Source organism: Mandrillus leucophaeus, unplaced genomic scaffold, assembly GCF_000951045.1.
Source record: "Mandrillus leucophaeus isolate KB7577 unplaced genomic scaffold, Mleu.le_1.0 Scaffold108, whole genome shotgun sequence".
NCBI classification, from domain to species: domain Eukaryota; kingdom Metazoa; phylum Chordata; class Mammalia; order Primates; family Cercopithecidae; genus Mandrillus; species Mandrillus leucophaeus.
In genome coordinates, this window is record NW_012098987.1 from 4756796 (window position 1) to 4776100 (window position 19305).

General features: G+C 37.2%; 2 protein-coding genes across 2 annotated transcripts in view; both read right to left on the reverse strand.

Moving 5' to 3' along the window:
- The window catches only part of NEDD4 (neural precursor cell expressed, developmentally down-regulated 4, E3 ubiquitin protein ligase), a 96918-nt gene extending 85218 nt beyond the window's left edge, over positions 1 to 11700 (reverse strand). Inside the window, exon 1 of the mRNA XM_011986738.1 lies at positions 9686 to 11700. Within this exon, the coding sequence (XP_011842128.1) occupies positions 9686 to 11233 (1548 nt within the window). The 5' untranslated portion in view covers positions 11234 to 11700. The remainder of the gene's footprint in view (positions 1 to 9685) is intronic.
- Positions 11701 to 19011: 7311 nt separating this feature from the next.
- LOC105544216 (E3 ubiquitin-protein ligase NEDD4-like) overlaps positions 19012 to 19305 on the reverse strand; it is an 88134-nt gene continuing 87840 nt past the window's right edge. Inside the window, exon 6 of the mRNA XM_011986576.1 lies at positions 19012 to 19113. Coding sequence (XP_011841966.1) covers positions 19056 to 19113 — 58 coding nt within the window. The 3' untranslated portion in view covers positions 19012 to 19055. The remainder of the gene's footprint in view (positions 19114 to 19305) is intronic.

Here is a 19305-nt window from a genome sequence, read left to right on the forward strand (position 1 = left end):
CTTCAAGTCCTAGTGACAGTGACCATCCAATATCAAACTCTACTAGAAGGCTGTTATGGTCTCTTCCTCCTTGTTCTATTTCCATACACATTTTATTTTATTTTTTTGAGACACAGTCTTACTCTGTCGCCCAGAATGGAGTGCAGTGGCTCGATCTCGGCTCACTGCAACCGCTGCCTCCCGTGTTCAAGGGATTCTCCTGTCGTAGCCTCCCAAGTAGCTGGGATTACAGGCGTGCACCACCACGCCTGGCTAATTTTTCTGTTTTCAGTAGAGACAAGGTTTTACCATGTTGGCCAAGCTTGTCTCAAAGTCCTGACCTCAAATGATCTGCCCACCTCAGGCTCCCAAAGTGCTGGGATTACAGGTGTGAGCCACCACACCTGGCATATTTCCATACACATTTTAAACAGGTTGATCCTTTTCTTCTGAGTGATAGGTATGCATATTTGCACTTCAGTGTATTAACAGGAATGCAAAAAGTTGAGAAATATGTTAAGGAAACCACATTTTCTACTATAGAGTGTTTACTTCAGTCTTTCTAGGAGTGCATATACTTTTAGAATATACACAAGGTATGTCAGACCACAGGTATGAAAATGAGGCATCTTGGCCGGGCACAGTGGCTAACGCCTGTAATCCCAGCACTTTGGGAGGCCGAGGTGGGTGGATCACCTGAGGCTGAGAGTTCGAGACCAGACTGACCAACATGGAGAAACCCTGTCTCTACTAAAAATACAAAATTAGCCGGGCGTGGTGGCGCATGCCCGTAATCCCAGCTACTCGGGAGGTTGAGGCAGGAGAATTGCTTGAACCCAGGAGGTGGAGGCTGCAGTGAGCCGAGATCGTGCCATTGCACTCCAGCCTGGGCAACAAGAGCGAAATTCTGTCTCAAAAAAAAAAAAAAAAAGAAAATCAGGTGTCTCATTTACTGCAAATGAATTAAATTACCATCAGCACGGTAAGAATTCTGTAAGTAAATATCACTTTTAAGACATATTTTACCTGGAATTCGCTCAGTTGCAGAACTTATATAAAGGAATCACTTTCACTCCTGATTTGTCACTAACCATGGCTGTAAAACATAACTGGGCAATCATTAGAAGTTTCTTCTCTGGAGAAACAAATTGACCTCAGAGAGAAGACGCTAATACTTGGGGGTTTCCCAACAGTGGAACCCACCAGTTGGAAAGCCCAACATAATTACAGAACCTCCAGGCAACTTCATAGGGACTTACTCTCAAACATGAACAACAGATACCTGGAGGAAAATGTCCAGTAATAAAGAGAAATAGTAATAACAACAGCAAAGGTATCAAAAGGAACCAGAGACAACATAGGACCTGAAACAAAACTTAAGAAAGAAAATAAACCAAATCCGAAGTAAAATATTCTCAGAGAAATAAGAGATTATATTCATAAAACAAGCAGGACATTAGGAATAGGAAATAATCAGAAACAAGAATTTGATAAATTAAAAATAAAGTTTTAGGCTGGGCACGGTGGCTCACGTCCATAATCCCAACACTTTGGGAGGCTTAGGCAGTGGATCACTTGAGGTCAGGGGTTCAAGACCAGCCTGGCCAACATGGTAAAACCTCATCTCTACTAAAAATACAAAAATCAGCCAGGCATGGCGGCGCATAGCTGTAATCCCAGCTGCTCAGGAGGCCGAGGTATGGGACTCGCTTGAACCCGGGAGGCGGAGGTTGCAGTGAGCCAAGATCACGGCACTATACTCCAGTCTGGGCGACAGAGTCAGACTGTCTCAAAAAAAAAAAAAAAAAAAAAAAGAGAGAGAGAGAATAAAAAGTAAACAAAATTTTAAAATTAAAGAAAGGGGAAAACTTGGAAGAAATCTTCCAAGAAGTAGATTAAAGAGGCAAAGAAACAGAAAACAGAAGAGAAAAGAAAATTTTAAGGTCAATCCAGGAAGTACAAACTTTGGCAAACAGGAATTCTAGGAAGAGAGAACATGGAGAAAAATACAGAAAATCTTCAAAGAAATAATATCTGACTTTTAAAATAGGCACATGTGTTACCTTGATAAAAGTTAAAAATTAAAAATCATATGGGCAATCATATATCTCAATGTTTAGGTGTTCACCTGCATGAAGTAGGTATATAAACATTATTATATATTATACTATATTGTTCTCCAGTTGTTTTCAATGGATTATGCTGTTTTCTCATTTCAATTACAACCTCTTCAAATCCAGGAAGAATATTTGCCACTTATGGCAGGCACATATTCTATTTTTGATAAATACTTGTTAAACTCATTTGCTTTGAAGGTGACTTGAGTTTCCAGTAAGCTCTGTGACTCTTTAAGAGGGTTCAGTCTTTTAGCCTTGTCACAAAAGTAAAGGTCATTCTTAGCTGAAACAGTTACTTAAAACTCCAGGAACTAGTCTGAGAATCCCAGCTCTTACATGAAGTCTAGATGGAAGTCATTTTATAAAACAATGATAAACTGAAAGAAAGCTAGTCGAATGGCCTTTGTCTGAATACCCTTAAAGATCTCTGTCCATTCAACCTTCTTTTCAGAAAACTTGATCTGAGCCTCTATCCAGACACACAGTTATACCATACCAGTTAGTGGAATACGTAGGCTATGAATCAGACTTCACTGTGGAAACTAATCCTTGAGTCACGATCATAATATTCCACTGGCATTCACCCCAGGGACAAGGTATTCATTTAAGAGTGCCACTCTTCCATGCAAAGGATGAAGTATCACGTAGCTCCCACTCATCATCACAGTCACCACTCAAATATCCTAGTTTGGTTATCTGTTTGTGCAAGGCTGTGTAGCCATCCTCACCTATCAGGATTCTGCAGTCATCTCTACCCCATTCCAAAGGGTCCCTGGCTTTATTCATTAATTTAATAAATATCTATTAAGTGTCTATTTTGAGCTAGTCATTATTCTCTATACTAGGGAACTGTATTCTAGCAAATCTGAGCCCAGAAAAGATTTGCTTAATCCATTCTCCAGAATCCTTCTCTAATCAATTCTAGTCAATTTACATTTGCCTACCTATTGCCATATCTCCACCTTTAACTTTTTTCCTGCTGCATGTGCATTTAGTATCTGAAGTATTATTGATATGTTTTTAATGAATTACTCATGATAATGGCCACAATAATGGCATTTCAGGGACTCAATGGATATTTCGACTTTGAACTGTATTATTGTTCGCATCAAAGAATGGCCTTAAGACTTACTTCTCAAAGTGTGTCTGGGGAATTAGCAGCATTGGTACAATCTGTTAGAAATACAGAAATCTCAGGCTCCCACTCTGAGACCTACTGAACCCGAACCAGAATCTGCATTTTAATAAGATCGCCATGTTATTTACATGCACATGAGAATTTAAAAATCACTGGTCCTGCTGACATCTTAATAAGCCATTCTCTAATTCCTTAATAAAGCATTAGAGGGTAGCCTACAAGTTGGACACAGCAGTACACCTGTAGTCCCAGCCACACAGGAAGCTGAGCCAAGAGGATTGCTTTAGCCCAGGAGTTCAAATCCAGCTTGTATAACATAATGAGACCTCATTATAAAAGTAAAAAAATAAAAAAATAAAAAAAATTGAGAGAAAAAGTAAATAAAAGGAAGCAATTCAGGATAATATTATTTTAGGTATATCTGTACTTAACTTCAGGTATAACTATACTTAACTAAGTTTAGTTATAACTGAATTTAAAGACATGGTCTACTATATTCTTGCTTGGGTAATGTATTTTACTACTAAGGTAATAAAAATGTTTCATAGTGTTATGGTTTTATAATACCTCTAAGTCAAGAGAAGGCCTACGCTCTTTCTTCCCCAACAGACATCCTTGAGCCTAACTAGAAATGCCATGAATTTACTTACTTGTTCAAGGTGTTCTTTGCTGTGACTCACCCATGAATCGAGCTACACATACACACTAGCTGGTTGCTTGTCTAAGCCCTCAGGTCTGCCGTTCTTGTTCTATCCCAACAGTTCGCTTCAATCTTAGTGTGGGTAAAATTGCTTTTCAACAATTGTTCCCACGTTGAGTCCTTCCCAAAACATCTCATTGAACTGGGACAGATCTGCTCACCCCTTGTTTTGAAATTATTATATCTCTAAGTATCTGTCTTCATCTGACCACAGTCTTCCAATTTTACACAAGGAACAAAGGATACTGAACCAGACGTGTGAGCAATACTTTGGATTATTTCCAGGATATGCTGACAAGACAACTGGTTCCCTTTCTCAGCACTCATTTGCTCCTACTGCTAACCACCTTCCTGACCTCAACACATCGCCTGGTCTCACCCAGAGACTCTGCCAAGCCCCTTCAGCCTACAAAGGCTCTTGTCCTGGCTTCTCCTGGTCTGTCTTATTTCCCTGTCACCTGTGATGTAAAGGGAGAGTGGATACAAATAGGTGAGGCCTCACAACAGCTAGCACATGGTAGGCTCCATAGCGTGGAAGAAGCCAGCAAAATAGACAGAATTGCTTATTCTCCAAGTAGTTTCTGGGAATAGGCCTTAAAACCTCGACTTGTTTTCTACATGGAAGCTCTATTTTGTTTTGTCTTATTTTTTGGTGGTAGACAGGGGACTGAGAAAGTTAGACTAATGCTGTCCAAAATGAGTTATGAATATTCATAAACGATTTCAAGTTTTAACTTGTAATTTTCTGTTTCGTTCATTTGATATTGCTGAATCTCCATTTCAGTTTTCACTGATCATACTTGCTTTTTTCTATAGTTCCAAGGTGAAAGAACAGAAGACTGTAACATTTATGTCTTTCTCCAGGAAAAAGAGACCGTACTCTCCCTGTAGAGAGGGAGTTTGTCTTATATATCTTATATCTACTTCACATATGCCTTCTGTATAACAATCACTAAATATATACCTTGCCTATGCTATCTCATGCTAATTTTATGACACCGAGCAAGCAACCTACACTGGCTGTTTCTGCTTCCTTATCTGTTTCATTCTTTCTTCAATCTGGCTTTTAACCCTGCATTCTCCTGAGCCTACTCTTGCTAACAGACCTTCTAACTGCCACATCCAGTGGATACTTCTGTTCTCTGTGGTACTGTCTGCTGTCCTCCTTCCCTCATCTTTCACTCATGCTTCCATGCCTCCACACCTCCATGCTCTCCACGCCTCCATGCTCTCCACGCCTCCATGCTCTCTTGGCCTCTGTGTGGTTCTTCCTTAGTCTCCTCTTTATGCCCTCTTCTACCACCTCACCAAAGTTGGTAGTCCCCAGAATTATAATTTATCTTCCCTTCCCATCTCATGTATACCTTCCCTAACATGTTCATCCTTACCTGAGACTTTGACTGTACTCCTGACTCCCAATCTACATTTCCAACTCTCACCTCTCTCCTGAGCCTTGGTCCTGTATCTCCAACTGCCCTACTTGAAAGCAGCACCACCAGGGCAGCCTCTGAAGCACATAAACTTAATTTGTGATTTCTTCTTCACCCTCCCAATCTGGCCCCTCTCCTGAGTTCTTCATCTTAGTTCATAACATCACTGTTAACCCAGTCATCCAAGTTAGGAAAACTTAAATTCATTTATAATCCATGAAACCATGAAAAATTATCTTCTAAAAACCTTAAAGAGAGCACTTCATACTCTCAAATAAAGACTTCCATTGCCCAACTACTGACTCTCAGCAGAAGAGCACCTTCTTTGTCTTCAGCATGAAGCACCAGGCCTAATCGACTCCGACCCACTTCTGGCAGATCACCTCCTCCCACATCCCCAGGCTACCCTATGCTTGAGCCCCACTGGACTATTTACAGTGTGAGATTCTTTCACATCTCTAGTCTTGCATATGGTGCTGCTGACACCTACAGCAGTGATTCTCAACAGGGCACAATTTTGCCCCTAGGGGACATCTGGCAATGTCTGGGGACACTTTTTGATTGTCACACTGGGAGAAAGGGGTGTTACTAGCATTTAGTGGGTGGAGGCCAGGGATGCTGTTAAATATCCTACAGTGCACAGGACAGCCCCCACTACAAAAGTGTCCAGCCCAATATAATAATGCTGAGATGGGGAATCCCTGCCCTAGAATCTCTTTGATTTCTGTCTGATGAACTCTAGTTTACCTATCAAGACTCGGTTCAAATGTCACCTCCTCTGGGAAACCTTCCTCTACCAACCAGGTCCTCTCTCCAGATGAATAATGTCACATCTTTCTACTTTTTCATACACACCTCTATTTAGCACATCACATATTAGACTGAAAATTTTTATGTTTACCAACATGTCCCTATTACCAGAATGGGAGGTCCCCTAAATAGACACTGTATTTTACTCATCTTCTTTTCTCAGTGCTTGGGACAGGGCCTGGCACTCAAATGTGTACTGGATGAATTAAACAAGACACATCTACAGAGAAAACAAAATATTTTCAAGCAAACAACTCAGCACTCTGAACCTGTCTGAAATTAATGATTCCTCAGTTCTAAGAAATATACATGTACAAATATACATTTTTCACCAACTTTCTAAAACTAGTCATTAACATTATGGCATCACATTTTAGAATATTTATAAATTACATTGGTTTTTATAAGTGTTGCTCAAAATAAATTTAACCAAATCTCTCTAAATATTCTGCTAAATTTAGTAAAATAGGGACTGGAAAATAATGGAACATTAAAGTAAGTATATATTTAAAACATCTATTTTAGGAAGAACAATTAAATAAGAAAATACTGAAATGTATAATCTTGAGATCAGTGTTAAAGGCTTTGAAATAATTGAGACATAAGTTTATTACAGTTCTACTATACTAGAATAGTAGCAATTTACCTATTTAGGATTAAGTTACAGATAATGAACAAAAACTTTTATAACAAAAAGAAAAAAATGTAAAAAATAATTCTAATGAAAATATGAATATAAGCAAAGAATGGAAGACATTCAAGCTTGGGCAAAATGCTAATGCACATTAAATAATAGGGTACTGAAATCTCTGAGCATCCTAACAACATAACATAGGAGATTCAGAAAATAACAGATGGGGGAAATAAAATAACAGTAGAGAAAACTAACTACTATACAGATTTAGAAATCTGAATAGCAATCATTTTTATAACTGTATACGTAGTACCTTAGTTCCTTAACCTGCTTCTTGATTGAACTGCCAAAATATTACACATACTGTTAAAATATCAAATATTTATTTTCAGATCAAAAGTCATTATATAGCCTTTACAAAAGTAATATTGTATTTCAAAAGGCATACATAATAAACATATGCCAGTCACTGTTATGTTGTTTGCTATGCCTGAAATAAACATTATGCAGACAGACTACAAACTCTCATCTTCACTCTAAGTTGTAAACACAGAACACAGACAGTGTCCTAGAATCAGGTAAAAGTTCTCACTAGATTTAAAAACTCAGTCATTAATGAGCTATTGATTATAGAAAGTTAGAAACTCAATCTTATACTGCTAGAGACTGGTAGCTAAACATATAAGAAAAGAATGTGTAGACTCTCAGTGCTTTAGAAACCAGGGTCTCTGACCAAAGCAGTGATTTAATTTCACGACTGCTCAGTACAGATAGCTGACATTACCAAATGCTACTCTAATATCAACTTGTTAAATGTGAATCCAGACTCAGCATATCAGAATACTAACCCAGACTAACTGGAGTCATGGGAAATATTTTGGGAGCTGTTTATTTATAAATGAGTTACAATATACCACTATAATTAGATTAATATATAATTATTGATAAACACAGGATTATTTCTAAAACCCATCATTGTTGCCACTGCTATATTTAGAAAAAGCAACACTAGAATCTTCTTCATAAAACAAGCCTTGATTTATCAATTAGATCTATTTAGATATAGTATAAATTAAATTTAACTGTCACTGTATGGTTTACAATGCTTTTATAAAGAGAAGTCTAATAAACATTAAAAGGGGGACAATTTAAATCTCCAGCAAACTGCACACTTCTGAACTACTTTATAATCCAAGAATCTACCAAAAGATAGAATCTGCACAAAGTTGTACATTTGATTGTTACAAAAAATATTTAAGTTAGCTTACCTGAGCATAAATAACCAGTAACAATGGATATTTTTAACAATGCAAAAGGCATTTGATCCACATTTCATTAAAAAACACATTTAAAATACTCTCTAAAAAGCATCCACAACAAACTCTAATTATTACCATAAAATAAACTATTTTAAGGTGTTTCTACAAATATTTATACATGAATTACTCCTTTCAGGTTAATTATTTCATTACGTGTAAAAGAAATTTATAAGTAACATTAATTCAATTAGCATAGTATTAATGTTTCTTCTCAGTGCCATTTCATTTCTTCCTTTTAGGAAGAAAAATAGTTGATTGGATTATAATCTCCTAAAAGCTGGTTTTAGAAAAGTTTCCTAAATGGAATTAAAAATTGTAAAATATAGATCAGAATTTGAAATCTGATCTTTTTTTATCCTAGTAAAGTAGTGGCTTATATTAACATCTGGGCATTGGTAACAATTGTTATATTTACCAGATTTCAGAAGAGAGAAAATAAAGTAGCAATTACTATTTTATTCACCTAAAGCTACTTATCTAGAAGATTTTTTAAAAAAAATCTTTAATAAACATATTGGATGTTACAAAAACACAGATAAACAGATAAGGTTCCCCCCCCCTCAAACTATTATGTACTGTCATGTAAAATTGCTTTAGTTAGAAAATTTTTTAAATTTCTTGGAATCTGGCAAAACATTCCAAATACAGAAATTTTAAAATTCTATTTCAGTTCAAACCATTTTAAATACTTTGGAAAGGCCAAATTACATAAAGAACTTTTGGCTAAGATTCAAAAGAGTTAAATTATTAATATAATAAAGTTGAACTGTCAAAAATGAAAAGGTAAATAGAAAATTGTGGGAAATGCCTAGCAATTTAAACCAAATTCAAAAATATTAAAACTTAGAATTCAATATTGTTGAGTGAGTGAGTTACATTTTAGAAGGCAGTATTAACTCGTGGCTCAAGAAAAATAGGGTGGAAACAAAATTCCATAGTTAAGGGTATATATAAATGCAAATGCCATTTATTTTTCCTCTGCTTTAAACATGCAGCATAATAGTTTTTATGAATGATCTTATCAATACATGTATTTTAGAGATATAGTTCCTCTATGATAATTTATAACAAGATCTTCACACTTTGATATGGGTATTTGTTTAATATTTTAAATAAGCATTCTAAATTTTACTCTATTTCACAATGATTAAGAAGGGGAGAAAGCAAAATGCTGGTTTTGAAAATAGGAATAAAATACTAAGCTACAAAATAGAATAGTATACCATTTAAAGGAAAAAGATACCAAGATAAAATCTTATGAAATAGACTGTTATTCAAAGTTTGTTTTTATGTTGTAGAAAAGTTTTACAGCTTAAATCACTTAGGAAGATTTTTTAAAATACACATTTTGTACATTGGTAAAATAACAAATACAGTAAAAAACTATACATAGGGTTCTTCAGATTTACAAATATAAAATGTATGACTACAAAGTACTGCTAGCTAAGGACCAGGAAAATATATAAAACTGCTTGGTTATAACAATAAATTTTCTCCAAATATTTCATTAAGTTATTCTCATGTAAATTAATATTTACCAAGATCAAAGGAAACTTACCTTGCAAGAATTAGACAGTTCATTTGTGCAATCTCTGTTGCTGTCTCTTGATAAATTATCCACTTTACCTTCATTTCCAGATGCAAACTTTATGAGTAACTGAGATGGTCCCCCTTTAGAACAATTGTGCTTAAGGCTGGATAGACAGGAAATATTTGGATAAGCTCCTCCCAATGAAATACTTCTTTGTAAAATACCATGGTTTTTGTTCATCTGTGAATTTGGTCTTTCCAATTCTCCACTGATATTTATTCGATAATCTACATTTTGGGAGGATGGCAAACATGCAGATGTCCTATGCGTGAGCTTAATATACTCTGAATCAGAATTAAGCTTAATTTCTGACATTTCTGGTTTACAATCACCATTTGTTGTTTCACAATCTAATGTAGTTGTTTTTTGTTGGGTGAAATGCACTGAAACACAAGAATATCCTTCAGATGACTTTTCACAGACAGTCTGTTTGGGAGTATTATTCGAAAGAACAATTTTCTTCTGTAACGAGCCCTTCCTGTGAAGTGGCCGTATGTCTCTTACTTCTCCAGGGGTACAAATTGTTTTAGATAACCGAAGTCCATTGACAGCTGTTGAAAGAAATCCTTTAGCACCAGTGCCATCCTCATTATGTGCAATTTCACTAGGAGAAATTATAAACTGGTGTGAAGTTTGATAGGATCCTTTGCTCAGAAGAGTACATGGACTTGTTGGAGAAGTCGGTGGGGTATTTGAAGGACTCCTAGGAAAAATGACTAAGGAGGAGCAACGTTGTAGTGGAATTTTTGTGTTCCTGCTCACTGGCAATTTCATAATCTCTAACCCATGTTCCAAGTCATCCTGGACAAAAGGATCTGTACTTGTACTTCTCGAAAAAATTTCACATGGAGTAGTATTCCTGTTTGGCACAATTCCACTGGAGGTGCTGTCAGAAGGTAAGTTTCCACCCAAAAAAGTATCATCACTTGGTGGCAACGTATAACTACTACTGTCACTGATGACACTGTTAGTGTATGAACCTCCACTTGTGATACTTGCACATGACCCGAAATCACTACCGTTGCTGCTGTAAGATCCATTATCACTGGTTGAAAAGTTACTAAGGCTACCACTACAAATGGCTGGACTGCTTACAAGGTTACCATCATTCACTGCATTCAATTCACTATCGACCACAGCACTGCTGTAAATACCATCCTTCAAGATACCAGTAAATGAAGCATCATCACTATCAGCTAAGACATTGCTAGACTGAAGATATCCACTGTACCTTGTTGGCTGTAGTGAAATCTGTAGACAGCTGCTCTTTTTATTAACATTTTCAGATGAGGGAACAGACGATCTTTCTTGAGACTGAACGTTTTCCTTTATTAACGGAGCTAGTGCAGTCTGTCTGGGAGTCAGCTTCATTTGAACAACGTTGGACGCTGAAATCCGTGTTGGTCTCTTGAAGCACATGTGAACATGGCTATCCAAGTCATCTCCAGAGGTTTCTGACAAAGGGTAAGTATTGCTTCTTCTGGCTGCAAAGTGCAATCGTAAGCTTTGTGCCATTTGTTCTCATTTCCAAACATGTTAAGGGCTGAAAGTCATAACAAAGATCTCTGTCCGTAGACAGGCTAGAAGCAGCTGCACTGCATCAAAAGAAAAAATCATCTGTGGTGCCTAAAAGAGCTATTAAGTAGTAGTCTTTATCCTAAGTAAAACATTAGATACCAGATATCACAGAAAGAAAAAGACGACCCATTCCAGAGACTGACGTTTCCAAAATGTCTTGAATCGCTTGTAGGCAAAATGCCTTCACTTACAAAGCACTTGATTTCCAGCGACCTTTAAGCTGAGCTCAGCTGCAGCACACTGACTCAAACACAGCCAACCTTGTTTCAATTATACCTTCTCCAATTTGCATGAATGAGTAACACAAGAACAACAATCTTCTAACATTTCATGTTGAAACAGTATTTTTTCACCCCAGCTCTACTAAATGAACATTTAACTATGTGAATCGCAGTGCCTATACTTTCTCCAGCCAACTTTGACCACTAATATTTTTACCCATAGGTATAGAATTACAGGAAGTTGGTAGGAACGAAACCCCATGTAATTAAGTATCAAATCAAAGATTGAATTTCCAAATAGTAGTCATACTAGGAATCTAGTCAAGTTAGTTAATAGAGGGACTGTTCATTTTTTTTTTTTAATTTGTGAATTCAAACAGTTCTGTAAATTTGGAAATACCAAAACTTTAGGATGAATTAAAACTTTAGCACTACATCAAACAGATACATATTTTAGCTTCTAAAGTGCTAATTACATAAAAAGTGAAAGCTTAAGGACAGAACTACAAAATTAACCTAGTAATACCATTGCAAAACTGAAGCATAGGTTCAAGAAAAAAAGTTTAAGAGAAGCTGTCACTAAGCATTTTCTCCTGTAATTTTAAGGCCTTTTCCAGCCAAGTAGAACAGTCTTTAAATGATGCCATTTATATTTTGACTATTAAAACTCTGCCAAGAAATAGCCTAAGCAAACATTCCAATAAAAATATATGCAGATTAGAAAAAAAAAAAACCTATACCCCAAGATAGTTTGAACACATAGGATATTTTATTCCACTGTCTCTGCAATTCATTCACTTAAGAGAGTGTTGTGGTAAGTAAAGAAGTCTAAAAAGGATTTAACACATCAAATAAACATATCTCAATGCCAATTCTGTTCTGAAAAACTCTAAGAGCTCTTTGCTGGCCCCTGCTGGTGCTTTGAAACAATCCATTTAGCTGTTTGATATCTATAAAGAAATACAAACCAAGCTGTACATTTCTTTATATAAACAAAGTACATACTTGTTTACATTTTTGAGAGCTAGCCCTGCCCTAGAGGTGGAATTACTCAGCAGTGCTGATAAAGCTTCCACAGTAGAGAACACTGGACTGTTTGTCCTTTTAGAGGTTGTGATTTTGTATATATTTTTTCTGCTTTGTATTTATTTAACCTTTATTTTCAGTTTACTGGGTAATAAAAATTTAATATTTTAATTTCTCTCCCAAATGCCATAGACCAAGGTTGGTATTCTATTTGAAAGAAACAAATTTATTTTTAAATAATACTCTAGGGTATATTAAAACCCCTTACCTAAATTTTATAGCTGGAACTCCAGTAATAAATATATACTGGCTCATTCATAGGAAAGTAAAAGGTAAAATAGTTCCGTTGTTTATACCACATGCTACTCAACCCAAGTTGTATTTTTCTAAGTAAGTTTTTTTTTCCTAAGTAAAAGTAAATATGTAAAACATAAACTTTGTTTTAAAAAAACTGCTTAAGATACATCTGTTTTCGATTAGAATTTTCTAAACAGATATTTAATCAATTAAAACACGACAAAATAGAATTATGGGAATTTATTGAATTATATTTGACTAGAATGAAACAGCATTGTGTTTTCAAATGTGTACAATAATTGGAAATTTAGTAATACAATTATGATGTTATTTTGGTTTTGTATAACCTATCTCCTTTAAGATTTTACAGACTTCAGTCAATATTCCCTTAACATCTTTTTCTTTTAAATAAGGAGGAGTCCTGTTTTACTCTGCCTTCAAATGACTTCAGCTTTCTTTCTGGGATTAAGTGTGGGGTCTAATAACTCAAAGAATGAATCCCTTCTAATAGGCTAATCAATGAGATCTAATTGTTCATGTCTGTGGCCTATAACTTTCTGGAAATAAGAAAAGCTCCTCTGATTATTAACATATAAAATAATGAGCTCCAAGTATTTGGCCAGATAAATGTCTTCTCTTTGATAAGCTTCACTATAAGCATTAGTTCCATGTCCCCTAACTAGATTTTAACTTTCCAGAGGGCATGGACCATAACTACACAGTTCTTCTGGGGCTCCTGAGCTTGTCCTGGGCACAAAGTAAGTACCAAGAGACACCAGAGAGAAGCCTGGATGGATAGATGGATGGTGTCACCACAGGCACTCTGAATGCCTGACACTTTCTTTCAGGACTTTTGTTATTGTTGTTGTTGAAGTTGATCCAGCTGCCACTTATAAAGAAATATCAAAAAGCACTGCAGGTGGACAAGAAGGAATGACGTTTGAAAAATTTACAGAGAGGGTCTCAGCCAAGGAAAAGTAAGGTAAGAGAATCACATGCACTTCCTAGCACTCGAGTCTGAGTTTAAATTCTAGGGAGGCTGAAGAGTTTTGACTGCTGGCTGAGGTCTGAACATAGGATCTATACTGCTATTACAGCAGTTGCATGGGAAATCGGGGAACTTGCTATAAAACGTAATTCCTCAGTCCAGCAAATACCAAACAGGAGTGTTAACCCTAACCTTAAGAGTAGAAGAACCGGAGGGACACGGCAGCCCTCATCTGGAAAGAATCCATGCACGTCCTACATAGAATTGCATATTCTGGAGTGAAACAGATTGAAGCTAAGAACCCCACATTCTGAGCTGTTGGTTACTGATCATCTACACGGAAAATAATGTAATTATCTACATGGTGTGGATAGGCTCTGGGTAATCTTAATCATTGACTGAACTTTGAAGGCCAAAGTCAGCTGCGGCGGTTAATTGTATGTATCAACTTCGATAGGTTATGGTACCCAGTAGTTTGGTCAAACACCAGTATAGACATTGCTATGAAGACATTTAGACATGATTAGCATTTACATCAGTAGACTCTGAGTACCACACATTACCCTCCACAATGTGTGGGGGTCTTACCCAATCAATCAAGGGCTTTGAGAGCAAACACAGGTTTTGTAAGAAGAAGCAATTCTGCCTCAGGACTACAATGTAGAATCCCTGCCTAAGTTCTCAGCTTCCTGGCCTGCCCCGCAGATTTCAGATTGCAGTCTTCACTATATACATACATAGTGTGGAAATATATGTATTCATATATTACACATAATTTCATATATAAAATGTATGAAAAATAAATAATACGTAAAATATGTACACAATCTATTGTTTCTGTTTCTCTGGAGAACCTTCAATAATACAACTGCTAAATCTGAGAAGCACAAGGTCTCCACCCAGAATATAGGCAGCTCCTAAAACCGGTGGCTGAATGTGTACAGGTGTATGTCTTAGACTGGTGACACAGTGCTAACTTTTGCATTGGTGGGTAGAATTTTTTTAAGGCACATCATTCTGAAATATTCTGTCATTATTGCCACCACCACCACTACCATCACCATAATGAAACGACTATATTTTAAAACCCTAAGTCTTAAAATTGGCTGGAAAACAATGATATAAGCCTACTCTTTCTTGAAAGCAAATATCACTTATATTGCAAACGTTTTCCAGATGACTAAAGTTGTTTCTGCTTAATATTATACTTGTGTTTTTCACCCTCCATTTTCAAAGAGAAATTGCTAGGAAAACGGTACACTTTAAATTTAGTTGTGAGTGCCTCAGCAGAATAAAGACGGAATGACATTTATAATAACATAGATCACTTGTTGCTATACAATCAGGTCTGTTACTCCACCAATGGCTATAGTTTCTATAACATCTCAAGTCATCTCTCTACCTCCCTTACCTGCTGAGACTAGCAACAAATCAGAGGACTAGAATGACACACACCACCCTGTTCTAATTATCTTGGCTCTTTGTTTTGCTAGTAAACCGAGTTTCTCAAGAAAAGCTGTATTTCCCATGCACAGAAGAGCATCTAACACAGTAGATAAACTAAATGGTATATCTTAGCTAACACAAAATATACCATATCAGACAGCTACAAATGCGTAAGTCCATGAATGTTAAATAACACTTTATATCTGTATCATCATAAAGAATTTTCCAAGTATTTTCATAGTCACTGTCCCATTTTATCCTCACAACATGCTTATGAGATAGGCAGGGCAAATACTGTTGTCCTCATTTTTCAAATGTGAGAAGGTATTTTTAGAAGGCCTGAATAATTTGTTTAGGGTTACAAGCTAATGCCCCCAAAGAAATGCAGGATTATAATAGAATTTCTTAGTCCTTAGTGTGGGGATCTATAACAACTTTTTTTTCCCCCCCGAGATGGAGTCTCACTCTGTTGTCCTGGCTGGAATGCAGCGGCGTGATCTCAGCTCACTGCAACCTCCACCTCCTGGGCTCAAGCAATTCTCATGCCTCAGCCTCCAGAGTAGCCGGGACTACAGGTGTGCACCATCACGCCCGGCTAATTTTTGTATTTTTAGTAGAGACAGGGTTTCACCATGTTGGCCAGGCTGGTGTCAAACTCCTGACCCCAGGAACATCTCCTGATCCGCCCGCCTCAGCCTCCCAAAGTGCTGGGATTACAGGCGTTACAGTATCTTGATTAATGTATTTTGTTTTTTTTCCTTTAGTTAAAAGTTTTAAAAATTTTATTTGTCATATTTATCCATCTATAAATATCCAACTGTTAATATCAAAGGCAATGCTTTTTTCTTCCAACCTATCATGACGCACTTTATAGTATTATATACACAGTAAACGCTCAAGGAATGTTCATTTGCTGATCAGTGTTTGACAAACAGCCGTTCTGGCCATTAAGAAAGAGTCACACCAATACTAAAGTTACTAGCAAAACAGACCAGACCACATCTGTGTGGAAAGCACAGATGTGAGCTGTCCCTCCTTGTAGACAACATGCAAATAACGCAAATAAAATAGTTCACCAATAATACACCCAATGATAAGGCAGAATTCACATCAGTATCAGTGGCAACAGGAAAAATAACAGTAATACCATGATCTGGCAATTCAACTCTAAAACGTATCTCTTAGAGATACACTCAGACACGTACATACGGAGACATAAAAATGTTTATCAATTAGTAAGAGCAACATACTGGAAATAACACTAATAACACTAATATTAAGGAGGTTAAATACATAAATTATAGCATCATGATATTTTCAGAGTATAGAAAATTATGCATCATTGAAAGGTGTCATCACAGATCTCACAAATACAACGTTAAGCAAAAAAGCGTATCAGAGGAATGCCTACAGAGATATACTATTTTTATAAATTAAAAAATATGCAAAATAAACAAGGTGGGTTTTTGTTTTTTGGAGATAGAGTTTTGTTCTTGTCACCTAGGCTGGAGTGCAATGGTGTGATCTTGGCTCACTGCAACCTCCGCCTCCTGGGTTCGAGCAAGTCTCCCACCTCAGCCTCCCCAGTAGCTGGGACTACACGTGCCCACCATCACGCCCGACTAATTTTGTATTTTTAGTAGAGACAGAGTTTTGCCATGTTGGCCAGCCTGGTCTTGAACTCCTGACCTCAGGTGATCCACCTGCCTCGGCCTCCCAAAGTGTTGGGATTACAGGCATGAGCAACCATGCCTGGCCAACAACAATGTCTTTTTTAGGGATATATATGTGTATATATGTGATAAACATATTTTAAAAAGCAAAGAATGGTAAATACAAAATTGAGGACAGTGGCTACTAGTGGAGGAAGAAAAGGAGATGCTACTGAGGAGGGATCTAGGGAGGGTTTCAAAGATTTTGGTAATGTTCTAGTTCTTAAGCTGAGTAATAAGTGTGTATATACATAGTTGTCTTATTATTTAAATATTTATATTATGTGGGCTTTTTTGTATGTATATTTCATGATTTAAAAACAAAACACACACAAAACTCCACCAGTATTAAGTTTAATTTGTTTCCATCTAGAAGGGACCAGCCTGGCCAACATGGTGAAACCCCATCTCTACTAAAAATACAAAAATAAGCTGGGCAAGGAGGCGGATGCCTGTAATCCCAGCTACTTAGAAGGCTGAGGCAGGAGAATCGCTTGAACCCGGGAAGTAGAGGTTGCAGTGACCTGAGATTGCGCCACTGCACTCCAGTCTAGGCAACAGAGTGTGACTCTGTCAAAAAATAATAATAATAAATAAAGGAAAACAGATCTATAGAGACAGAGGGGAGAAAAAAGGAAAACATTTTATATTCTTTTAAAAAAAGCAAAAACACAGAAAACAAATAGCTCTGTAACTAACCATATTCGATAATCAAATCAGCGACATCTGTCACTCAGCCTTAAAAATCAGATTACCAGGCTGGGCATGGCGGCTCACGCCTGTAATCCCAGCACTTTGGGAGGCAGAGGCAGGTGGATCACGAGGTCAGGAGATCAGGACCCTCCTGGCCAACATGGTGAAACCCCATCTCTACTAAAATACAAAAAAATTAGCCAGGCGTGGTGGCATGCGCCTGTGGTCCCAGCTACTAGGGAGGCTGAGGCAGGGGAATTGCATGAACCCTGGAGGCGGAGCTTGCAGTGAGCTGAGACTGAGCCACTGTGCTCCCGCCTGGCAACAGAGCGAGACCCCAACTCAAAAAAGAAAAAAAAAAAAAAAATTAGATTGCCAGCCAGTGAGAGTCTTCTTCGGCAGCAATAATGTACTTTTGCTTACTATGATGTTTACTAAAGATTTCATTGGCAATATCTTTAGTTGCTAGTATAATTATCATTTCTTGAGGGCAAAAAACATGAATGTAGTTTAACACTAAAAACAGACTTTTTTTTTTTTTTTTAAAAAAAGCTAGTTTCTTTGTTAGCTAAAAAATGAACAAAACTGTTTAATTTTTCTGGTGCTTGTAACTGATAAGCTTCACACACATAACACTGTTTGTATACTTACCTGTTCAAATCTTACAGGTTTAAAATATAAATGTAAGCTGCTAAGAAGAGGGTTTGAGATTGGATCCTCAGAGACAACATTAGGAAAAGAATAGGACTTTAAGATAGTCTTTAGGAATTCAGAAATCAGAACAATCATTTTATAAAAAGAACATCATGTTTAACTTTGCTTTTTGCTTCTGTAAGAGCTGGCCATCCTTGAGAAAACTTTATTTGCTCATTCCTTATCAGTGTAAAAAGGACAGATTTCCTCTGTAGAAGAGTGGGGATGAGAGAATGGATAGTATGTCCACTGGATACGGGTAACCCTAAGAAAGACCACTGTAGTAAGGAGGCGCAACTGAAGGATACTCTGGGCGAAGATTCCCAGTGCCATGGACTCGGAACCAGGTGTCATGGACGAGTGAGAGGGAAGACAGGACAAAGAGGTTGATTTTCTGTCCTTTCCTGTCACAAGAGGTCTTCAGTAAGACCTTATAATATGTCGGCAATCAGAAGAGGTGCTTGGGAGGAGAATGGAAAGGGAGAGAGTAGCACCAGGAGGAGGAAAACAAGTTCTATCTCCCTCACCATTTTGCCCAGAGTCTCCATAACCACCCACAACCCATCTCTCAAATCCCAGATTGCCTACCCACTTCCCCTGGCTGCTGAAACGTACCCTTACTTCACGTACCCTTTCTCCTGAAACGTACCCTTACTTCATATTTCACACAAGCACAATATAACTTACCAATCGATTTTCGTCAAATACTTCAAAAAGAAGCCGGTGCTGCTGAGGATGAACCTAAGTAAGAAAAACACAATCTTTATTTAAAAACAAGTAAACATCAACCCACAGACACTGAGAAATAAATGCTTAAAGATGTTGCCATTTGATTGAGTGCAGTGGCTCATGCCTGTAATCCCAGCACTTTGGGAGGCTGAGGTGGGTGGATCACCTGAGGTCAGGAGTTCAAGACCAGCCTGGCCAACATGG